The following is an 11,005-nucleotide window of genomic DNA, read 5'->3' as shown; positions in this document are numbered from 1 at the left end:
ATGTGGTAGATCACAGACTGTCCCTGGCAGAGATCAAGCCTGGCTCCTGCCTTAAAGAAGTGAGAGCCGGAAACCAGGAAGGCAGAATGTGCTATGGAAAGTGGAAACCTCTTTGGGATGACCTTTGTGCCAGTGTCCAGGAGAGCTCCTTGATTCCTGGCTTTGCCACCTCCTAGCTGTGTGACCTTGAGGAAGTCACTTCACTTCTCTGAGCCTCGTTTCTTTTGTGATAAATAGGAGCCACAGTGATACCTAACCAGCGTTACTTGAAGAGCCAGTGAGGTACGGTGGGGGTAAGCACATAGGAAGTGTACAGTAAATGTTCATTTCATAGTCTCCAGCGTCTGTAACCTACCCTCCCTTTTGTGGGTAAGACATGGGAGTTACAGAATGCTTTTTTTTCTGGGCAGTTAGCCCCTCAAGCTTGGTTCTTCAGTGCTAAAAGGCCCTGATGGCCCTACGGTCGGAACAGGACAGAGCTCTTCTCCATATCTGTCTGACTCAGAGCCTGCTTTCAGAGAGCTTCACATGCTCTGAAATGTTCCCCTGAGAGCAGGGAGGGCAGCCGATGCCTACTGTTGGCCTGGAACCGGTCTCACACATCCGCACACAGCTCTGGCAGCAGGGAGCACCCTTCCCACTCCTGCTTCAAAATGTCTCTGACCAGAAGCTCTCAGAGCTCAGGATGACTATGTGGCCCAGGCTGATTCAGTGACCCTCATTCTCGGGGCTTTTGCGGGGACACTATGAGGGAGGAGCTTCCTTCCTGCTATTTAGTTGCTGAGCTGAGGAGATAGAGCCTGGAACGGTGCAGGGAAGAGCAGCACTGGAGAGAACTTATTTGAGGGGGACAGCAACGTGGAAGAAAAGAAAGCCGGGGAGATGGAGAAATCACCATATCTAGGTGAACCCCTGGATAAAGCCATACATGAAATCCTTCGACTCTTATTACAAGGACCAATGGATTCCCTTTTCTTAGTTTAAGTCAGCTTGAATTAGTGTGACCGAAGAGCTGGTAAAGGGAGCTCAATAATAATCATTGCTTTGCCTGCCCCACAGCGTCAGATGAGACTGCAAATACGAAAGCTCTGGGCTCCTATAAGGGACTAGTGTTCTCATGACTACTGGCCGCGAGGGGCTGAGGCTGGAATTTTGCCTTCGCCTCTTACTGGAAGAGCGATCTGGGGCATCCGACTTTACCCCTCGGAGTCTCCATCTACGTATGCATACGATGGGATGGCAATACTTCTCAGTCATGAGAATTAATTGGAAAAAGACCTACTAAGTACTTGGCCTGGCGCCTTGCCTGTGGTAAGTGTCTGATACAATGTTGCCATTGTTTGATAACGACAACAAATAATAGTGTGATGACAACTATCACTCATATAAAAGTAGTAGTCATGGGAGTCAGCGTGGTAACCACCAAGAGCTGGCCTCCAGCCTGCAGACCTGCCTGGCCCCAAGCTGGGAAACACTCTTCCTCCAGGCCCTCCCCACACCGTCGCTCACAGCGCTGCCTTTGGCTGGAGTGGCTCCAAGTCTGTGGCACCACCTTCCCCCACAGGTGCCACTGTGGGCACTTAATGGGAGGCCTGCTTGTTTGCCTTCCCCGCCAAGGACACAGGTGTTTGGGACCAGCAGGGTTGGGCCCTCTGATGCCCAGGCTCTAAAGCCAGAGCTCCTCATTACTGGGGCTGGCACTGGTCAGCTGTGCCAGACCCCGTTCTTCTTTGGCAATGGCTCCCTGATCTCTCTTTGGAGAGCCATCCGGGTTCCCTTCTTGAACAGTTAAAAATACAGGACACTCAGTTAAATCTGAATTTCAGAAAAACAACAAATGATTTTATTTGATTTTTAATATGTCCGAAATATCTTTTTTTTTTAATTTTTAAAACATTTTTATTAAAACAGCAAGAAAGCAAGTGTGTGTGCACATGCACGAGTGGGGGAGGGGCAGATGGAGGAGAGAGAATCTGAAGCAGGCCCCACACTGAGCACAGAGCCTCACATGGGGCTCTATCTCACCCCCTGAGATCATGACCTAAGCAGAAATCGAGTCAGAGGCCAAACCTACTGAGCTTCCCAGGCACCCCTGTCCCAAATATTACATGGATGTATTTATACTAAGAAATCAATTCGTTGTTTATCTGAAATTCAGATTTACCGTGGGGGTCTGTATTTTATCTGGCAATCCTTGGAGCCATGTCCCCACCATCCGGGACCACATGATTCTGCTGGGGACCACCTGGCCTCAGGTATGGGCAGGGTCTGCCCAACCCAAGCAGCCTATCCAGCCGGTCACACAGATTGTTCAGAGATGAGCATGTGACCCAGTCAGTTACCAACGACAGTCAGCCTGAGACCTTGCTGAGACAATTGAGAACGAGGTATTCTCCTAGCTGTTGGCTGAGCTGGAGAGAGGGTGAGTTTGGACTTGCCCATGGGCTTTCAATGTGAGGGGAGCCCGCCTGGGACAGACTGGGTGACCGGGAGACATCATTTGAGCTGGTTGAGGTTCTTTCACTTGAAAGAATCTTGGGTATTACTCTCTTTCTCTCTTTCCTTGCAACCCAAAGAAGTATGGTGGATGGCATTAAGTCCTAAGACCACTGCTTTGGGGACAACTCGAAAGGGACTTTAAAAATCACCTGCTTGGGAGCCTTTCCTTGGCCAGGCCCTGGCTTTCAAGCCAGTAGGAATGCTGTCCCACCCCTGGAGATGCATCAGGGCACTCCAGCTGCCCAGTCCGACAAAGAACAAAGCTCAGCTGCATGTTTTCTACTTTTATTTTCTAGAACAAAATATATGCCACCTGGTAGTAGCCCCCCTCCTCCACCCCACCCCTGGGCCTCATGCTCTTTCTGCTTTCCACAATTGCTGCCCTTACCAAACCCATTCGCAGAGGTCAGCCAAGGCCAGGACAGAAAAGATTCTGGGGACAGGCAGCACAGCATGTCTGCCTGTTTGTCCCTGGAGCAGATGGTGGTGGCACTGGGAAGAAACTAGCCAGCCTGCAGGTGAGGGTATTCTAGGGTCTCTGGAGCCTGGCTGCGGACATCCCGGCCAAGGATTGGGTCAGGTTGGAGGTGTGAGCAGGAAACCAAAGGAGTATGCACTTCCCACATCTATACCAGCACCATGACCCTACAGAGCCCTCTACCTGGGACTGGCCAGGAGCTGCTGGTCTCTCTGTAGAGGGAAACAAGACTCTGGCCTCAGATCCTGGCTGTTTGGAGAGAGCACCCAGAAGGGAAGCCTTCGGGCAACGATCTCAGCTTCTCGGGTTTGAGTTCTGAGCTCCCTGGGTCTAGATGGCATCGCCCTCACTGTCAGACTCGATGACATCCAGTGGCTGCAGACGGAGGGAGTCATAGTTGGGGGGTGGGGTGCCTGGGATGGGCAGAGTCTGCTCATCAGGGTAAGTCCCAGGATCGGGGCCAGGCCTGGCCACATCAGGCTGGAAGCCAAAGTTGGTGTGAGCCTCCACCAGCTCAGCCACGGTGGGCGGCGGGCCAGCATAGCGAGCCTGGGCTCGCTTCTGCCGCAGACTCTTGGCGAAGGCCACCAGCTTGATGATGGTGATCCACACAAAGTCGATGAGAATCTCTCCAAATTCAATGAGGCACAGCACTGAGCCTCCCATCCAGAAGCCAAACTGGCCACCCAGGTTTGAGAGCAACCAAACGATCTGTAGGGAGCAGGGGTTTGACAGCCTGGTGGGGTTAGGGGTCAGGCTGCACATTCCTGCCCTAAGCCTCCCCTTACAGCTTCCTGTGAGGTGGGCTATTGGCCAGGAAGGGGGATGGGGTGACCATCTCGGCACAGGGAAACCAGTTGGGACTCCTTTAGGGACTCCCCACCCTCAGGATGCAGGGGGGAGGGGCAGCAGAACAGGGTTGAAGCGTTGGGAGCCCCCAGACTCACATTATTGGCTGCCGACTCCTCAATGGTGCGATAGTTGAATTCTTGGAAGTAGATGTTGAGCTTGACAACTCCCTTCCTGTAGGGGCAGCAAGAAGGGCTGGTGCCCCCTCTCCAAGACACACAAACACACATATACAAGCACCCACGCTCACAGGAAAGGCAGCCAAGGGGCTGCCCCAGTCCTCTGGCTGGGCTTCTTGCATGTCCACAACCAGGGGCGGTGAGGTCCAAGCAAGAACCCAAAGTGCTGCCCCTCCTGGGCCCTCTGGACCTTGGAGGGCCACAAAGAGCATCTCTGCCCAGCATCCTTCCTGTGGGCCCCAAGGAACAGCTCTGAGCTCCCCTCTCCCACCTCAGGGGGCCCCAGCCTGTACTCAGTAGGCTCTGCATAGAGTCCTAAGCCTTGCTCTTTATCAGGGGACAAATAGCTCCTTCCCTGCTGTGCTCCCCAAGGAAGGGTCTTCTGCAGACTCTCATCACTGCTGGCATACTCCTGTCCTCTACACTGGAGCTTCCCGAGGGTATGAACCTGTGTCTTTCCTGTGCTCAATTTGTGTTTGTGTTTGATGGATGAAAGGATGGAGAAATGGGTGAAGGATAAGTGGGTGGATGGATGAGTGGAAGAATGGATGACTGGATGATGGGGGGATGAATGGCTGGATAGATGAATGGGAGAAAGATTAGATGGATGAATGAATGATGGATGGGTGGAAGACTGGAAGGATAGGTGGATGGGGGAATGAGTAGGATAGATAGGTGGGTAGAGGAGCAAATGGATAGATGGATGGATGGATAATGGAGGGATGAATGGATGGGTGGGTGGATGGATGTATGAGTGGGTGGATGGATGGATGGATGGATGAACAGGTGACCTAAGGAGGAACAGCCTCTCCTTTGGGAGGTGGTAGACCCTGAATTCCATTGGCTGGCTTCTCTCTCATTCCCCAGTCCTCCTCCTCCAGGGTTCCTCCTGGATCTGACCAGTTTGAGAAGGTGTCTGAGTAGCTGCCCTATATCCCAACCCCTCCCCTGAGGCTCAGGTTCCTCCCATTTTCTGCATTTCCCCAGCCCCACCCAGACTCTAGGCTCACCTGCTCAAGGTGATATTGGTGCTTTGGTCCCGCTCCTGAGACAGGACGTGGAAAATCCAATCCTGGGATCCAAGAGGGCAGCTGAAAACTATGGCACCTGCAGCATCCCCTCCCAACCAGGGGCCCTGCTGTGGGGCAGGGGCCTGTAGACCACAGCCCCGAAGCTTCCGAAGGCCCCCTGGGACCATGTGTTGGCACCAAGAGGAGGAAGGTAAGAGTGCACGCTGGCTGCTGTTACAGGGAGGAAGCTCTCTGGGTTCCAGAAGCTTTCCCCAGAGGCCTTGCCATCCTGCACCGGCTCTTTCCCACCTGGGGCCCTGGCATGGGCTGTTCCTCTGCCCAGGCTGCCTCAGCCCCTCTAGCTTTAACTCAAATGCCACCTTTGCAGGGAGGTCTTCCCCGACCCCTCTGTCTAAAGCGCTTTCCCCTGGTTACTCCGCACGCATCCTCTTTACCTGCTCCCATGATCACACTTGGAAATGGTCTGATTTCCGTACGTTGTCTATCTCCCCCACTAGAACGCAAGCTCCCTAAGAGCAAAGGACTGTGCCCTTCTCGTTCCGTGCTGTGTCCCCGGCACAGTGCCTTGGGGGACCCTGGTGGAAGGACCAATAGCCTACAGACCTAGGCCCAGACCTGTCCCCAGCCCAAAGATGGGTGGCCAGGAGCCGGGCCACCCCAGTGCCTCACCTCAGAGGCCTCAGAAGGCCAGTCGGCCATGGAGATGGTCATCTTGTACTGGGTGTCACTGGAAGAGAGAAGGCAGCTCCGTGGCTGTCGCTGTCCCTGCCAGCACCACCCCTCCCCCAGGCTCCCCAATCTCCATGTCCCCACCCCTAGCCCCTGGTCTCTGTGCCCCCCACCCCCGCCCCCCTAGTCTCTGTACCCCTATCCCTGTCCCCCAGTCTTTGCACCCCCATCCCTGCCCCCCGAGTCTCTGTGTCCTCCCCCTGGTCTCCATGCCTCCCACCCCTGCCTGCCCTGGTCTCTATACCCCCAACCCTGCCCTCCAAGTCTCCACGGCGCCTATCGCTGCCCCCTGAGTCTCTGCACCCCTCACCCTTGCCCCACCATGCCTTCCCCTCAGGTCTCTGCACCCACACTTACTTGCAGGACTCCTTGCACATGTTGATGCACGTCTCCCTCTGGGCCACGCTCATGCGCAGGTGTGAGTAACAATAGGCTGAGCAGGACGGGGTGGGGGGTGAGAGACTTAGATGAGGGTTTCTAGAGGTCTTCCTCTCTCCCTTTGAGCCTCTGGTTCCCCCTGCCCTCCTGGCCATGGCCCATGGCCCCCAAGGCCCATGATTTGGTGGTAGGAGGGGAGCTGTCTGTCCAAGTTCTCCTGCCATAGAGGGTCAGCCCTTCCCTCCCTGTCTCCATGTCCAGCTGTTTCACCCCAGTCTGGCCTGGAGGAGCCTCTCCCCAAACATCCCAGACTCAGCCCAGCAGGGTGTGAGCAGCTTCCCCTCTGCCGGGGGGCTGGGTGCTGGGGTCCTGCACCTTGTGCATGAAGAGATGGGAGGTTGAAACGGAGAGGCTCCCCCTCTTGGCTGCATATTTCATTGGTTTTAAGCGGGGCTGGGCCTCTCTCTGCCTCTGACAACATCCATTAAATTTGGACAACACCAGGGCTCCTGCTTCTGTGGCTTTGGGCCTCAAACTCTTGGGGGCCACTTCAGTCTCCCTTCCCACCCAGCACCCCACAGAGAGACCCGGTGAGCCCACAAAGACACAGACAGCATGCTGTGGCCATGTGGGTGCATGCACGCACACATCTATGTGGGCACACGAACCAGCGTACACAGATGCAAACGCTGGAAACAATCCATACACGAGCATGAACACACGTACAAATGCATTGCAGTCCCGAGTGCTCCTGTGCATTAAGACTCAAACATACAGATGCCCTCTCCTGTGTGCATGAGGAAATGTCAACACACACACGTGCCCTCGCCAGCAGCTGCACACCCAGCTCACGTGTGTGTAGGCATTTACGTGGCACACATAAAGCAGGAGGGAGGGGGGCTGCGGGCCATGGAGGCTCAGGCCTGGCCACACCCCTGGCCCTGCTGAGGACACACAGCTCTGTCCCCTGCTCTGTGGTCACAGCCCGGGCAAGCAGGGGCACAGCTGGCCAGCTGCCCTGGCCCCCGACTCACCCCAGTCTGGAAACTCCCGGTTGTTGCAGTATCTCTCCCCACGGGGCAGCGGGTATAGGTAGTGGGCACAGCTGCAGTTCTGGATCATGTGGTCTTGGAAGCAGGAGCGAATACAGGCCTGTGGTGGGAGGGCGGGAGAGCACGGATGTGACTGTGATGTCCCCAACCCAGCCCCAGGGGGAGGGCATCCCTGGAGCCAAGGAGCCAGGGGAGGGGTCCCTCTGGCTGAGGAGCTGCACCACCTGACCCTCCCACCCTCAGGATGTCGCTGTCCCTCTCATTCCCTGGTCCCCGCAGAGGGACTCAGGCCAGACCCAGCTCTCAGAGGATGGCCCCGCCACCTTTCAGAGCTGGGGTCTGCACGTGACATGGAGAGGGGCAGCTTGTTCCAAATCCTACAGCCAACACTCTGATGGTTCTTATTAACAGGGCTGCCAGCCTTGATGGGAGAGGAAGTGAGCAGAATGTCCCCTGGTGGGGATAGGGGGAGGAAGAGTGGGGATGGCACCCTGGGGACTTTGTGGGCCGAGTCTCTACTCGTGCTGGGATTTCAGGTCACCCCGACCTGGTTCCAGTGCACTCAGAGCCCAACTATATGTCCTGCGGTCACTTGTGGGTGGAGCAGGGTGACAGTTGCACCTGTGGGCTAAGCCAGAGGGTCCTGGCGCCGCCTGGGGATGGAAGTGGCTGTTACTCATGTGTCTCTGCTTGTCCAGTTTCCCAGGTCCTGCATGTGGTGGATCCCTCGCCCCAACCCTTGATATCTCCTGCTCCTGGCTCTGCTTCGGGCTTTTCCCCTCGCAGCCCAGCACATCTGCTGCGGGCTTCTTCCTTCGCAGCCCAGAACAGCCCACAGGTCTGTTCTCCCCAACAGACCTGTGGCCTCCCTGCGGGCACAGCCAGGAGGAACAGAGCTGGGGCGAGGGGGCCAGTGGGGTCGGACAGGGAGCTCTGACTTTGGGCAAGGGTCTTGCATTCTTCCAGACTTCACTGTCTCGCCTGGAAAGGAGGAGTCCTCTCCAGGCCCCATGACAGAGGCTGGTGGAGGGGCTGGGGGTAGGGGTGAGGGATGCAAGCAGAGCACGCGACCAGGGTCTGGGTCTTTCCCAAGGTCTCTGGCCAGAGGGGTGGCTGCCCTGGATAAAGCAAGAGCTGAGCTTTTTCTGGAATGAGGTCTCTATAAGGCTGGACCTGCTTGATGCCTCTGTGGCCTCCCTCTGTGCTGCCTGTCTGTCTATCCCTTCATTATCCCTTGGAAGGTTCCCCCAAGTTCCCCATTGCAGGCAGAAGCCCCTCCAGATAGAAGGCTGCCACACTGGCTGGGTCAGGGTGTGGGGCGCACAGGTCAGCTGGACAGGGTGGGCAGGAGGGTAGGCGGGTGGGGGGCGCGTGGATTTCCAGGGCCCACTGGCAGAGAGGCAGGCCTCAGTTTTCTTATCTGCAAAGGCAGCCTGGGCTGGGAGAGAAGTATACACCAGTGATCGCATTCATCACCTGTGCAGAGATTTTAGATTGTCCTTTCCACTGGGGTTGGGTCTTGGGACAGGCCTCTCGGTGGAAGGAGAAGGGATGGAGGCCGGATACCAAGAGGGACTTCCCAGGTAAGTTGATGAGGCCTTTGTACTGGAGCCTATACACCCTAATTTCCTCATTCCTAATAATATTATCTACATCTTAGCATCATTGTGAGGATTAAGTAAATCTATGTATGTAAAGCACCCAGAACAGTGCCCGCCTAGCACATGATGAGCCTGCTACTCTCTGTATATTAATACTTACATCAAATAAATTATATATATATATATATATATAAAATAAATGCCATTACTAGTATGTTAATAAATGCTATTACTCCCCTGTGGGGCATAGAAAGGACCAAAGGATGACATAACACATGTGAGCCCCTTAGCACAGCATCTCTCCCACACCAGAGTTCTTCCAGGGAGACCCCAGAGTGAGATCCCTGTGTTCTGGGCATCCCCAAGGGCACAGAGGGGTGGGGACGAGCAGTGGCCAGCAGCCCTGGGCCCTGGTGAGCACCCAGGGATGGGACTGGTTCCATAACCCCAAAGGCCACAAAACCCGCCAAACCACCCTGTGGTCACCAACAAAAATCTAGTAGAGCCAGCCCTGCCAGGACCAGCTCCCCCAGAGCCCTGAGGCCTCGGGCCTGGTCGATGTGGACGACCATGGTCCCAGGGTCCTGAGGCCTGCCCTGTCTTCCCACCTGGATTGAGTAGGTCGTGTTGTAGTCACTGTAGAGGTTTCGCACAGGGACGTCGGAGCCGTTCACGGTGCACTGACTGTAGGGCTCCCCTTTGCGCTCCAGCCTGTCCTGTGTCCAGAGAGGTTGCCTGGAGGTCTCAGTTACCCCTAGGAAGCCCCCATTGTACCTCCCTCCCATCAAGCATGGGGGTCAGTGGGGATGCCAAAAGGGGATGGAGAGCCACAGGCCCTGGGAGGTGCCAGAGGATGCCCATCTTCCCCCCAGCATGGCTGCCCTGGCAGGGGGGCTCCAGCCAGAAGACAAGGCAAGAACAGACCCCAAGGGAGGTGGGCTTCCACCCTTAGCTCCCCTAGGGCTGCGGCCATACCACCAGCACTCCGATGGATGTCTCTGTCCCCGACATGGCATAGATGCCCTCATCTTTGATGAAGGGGTACGATCTCTGCTCATGGAGCATCAGCCGGGCACCGGCCGTGGACGTGAGGAAGGGCACATAGTCTTCCTGGCCTATGTCCAGGATCAGCTTCAGGCCTGTGGGAAGGGGCTACTGAATTCGCATCCCAAGGCTGAAGGGAGACCCACCATCCACCTGTCCAGGTCCCCTCCCCACCCAGCCAAGGCGACCTCCAGGGTCCACCTAGGAAGCTAGCTCTATCTTGAGAAATTGAGACTTCTTGCCTTCTCTGAGGCCCCCATCCTAGCTCAAGCTACTATGTCTCTTCCCAGCCCCATAATCTCTTTTCCATATGGCAGGTAAGTCTGGGGGTGCAGCACTGTACCACCCTACCTCAGATCACATGGGTCCTTGCTCTCCTCCCTCAATCTCTATTGGCTTCCAAGCTCCTTCTTGCTGCTGGGACTTCACAAATGCTGTTCCCTCAAGAATGCTCTTCCCTTACTCTGGAATTATGTCCCTGCCTTCACCCTTCACCCTTCACCTAGAAACCCCTGCTCTTCCTTTGGATCTCAGCCGAAGTGTCACTTCCTCCAGAAGCCTTCCCTGATTACTAAGACTAGATCTCCTAGCTCTGGAAATTTCCTCCCAAGTACGTGCCTCAATTATATGATTCTTTTACTGTTTGTTTTCCCCACTGGATGGTTCCCTTCTTGAGGGCAAAGATTAGACTGCATATTTGATGCACCACAGGGCTGTGTTGAGTGGGTAGGACAACAGGCTAGCATGTATCGAGCACTTGCTAGGTGCTGAGTGCTGGGCCAAGTGATTTACCATACATCACTGGTGCTCACAAGAGCAAAGGTATTATCATAATCCCGATTTTACGGGGAGCAAATGAAGACACAGAGAGGTGAAAGGACTTGTCCCGGGTCACCCAGCAAGGAAGGGGAGTGGTTGGGGCTCTAACATAGGCAGCTGAGCTCCTTGGTCTTAATCATCTGCCCCCATGAAGTGAGTTGACCGATGTTTCTGATACATGGTGATCTTAGGGACATGTGGCTGGATGAAGGGAGGTCAGCACCCCCACCCACGTGCCCTCTTGACCAACAGCCTTGATCCTGAGAATAACAACCTGCCTCCTGGAAGCCCGAGAAGTTAGAAGCTGATGGGGTAGGGGAGGGAGGATCACTCCCACTTGTGCTTT

The 11,005-nt window shown here is 55.4% G+C and overlaps 1 protein-coding gene across 1 annotated transcript in view; it reads right to left on the bottom strand.

Moving 5' to 3' along the window:
- Positions 1 to 2,768: 2,768 nt before the first annotated feature.
- SCNN1B (sodium channel epithelial 1 subunit beta) overlaps positions 2,769 to 11,005 on the bottom strand; it is a 60,557-nt gene continuing 52,320 nt past the window's right edge. Inside the window, exons 6-13 of the mRNA XM_072836175.1 lie at positions 9,772 to 9,935; positions 9,405 to 9,512; positions 7,178 to 7,295; positions 6,123 to 6,198; positions 5,706 to 5,763; positions 5,016 to 5,077; positions 3,925 to 4,000; positions 2,769 to 3,688 (exon numbers count right to left, since the gene is read on the bottom strand). Of these exons, the coding sequence (XP_072692276.1) occupies positions 3,308 to 3,688; positions 3,925 to 4,000; positions 5,016 to 5,077; positions 5,706 to 5,763; positions 6,123 to 6,198; positions 7,178 to 7,295; positions 9,405 to 9,512; positions 9,772 to 9,935 (1,043 nt within the window). The 3' untranslated portion in view covers positions 2,769 to 3,307. The remainder of the gene's footprint in view (positions 3,689 to 3,924; positions 4,001 to 5,015; positions 5,078 to 5,705; positions 5,764 to 6,122; positions 6,199 to 7,177; positions 7,296 to 9,404; positions 9,513 to 9,771; positions 9,936 to 11,005) is intronic.

This window comes from Canis lupus, chromosome 8 (assembly GCF_048164855.1).
Source record: "Canis lupus baileyi chromosome 8, mCanLup2.hap1, whole genome shotgun sequence".
In the NCBI taxonomy this organism is placed as follows: Eukaryota; Metazoa; Chordata; class Mammalia; order Carnivora; family Canidae; genus Canis; species Canis lupus.
Note: the sequence above shows the minus strand (reverse complement) of the source record. Positions and strands in the feature narration are given on the sequence as shown.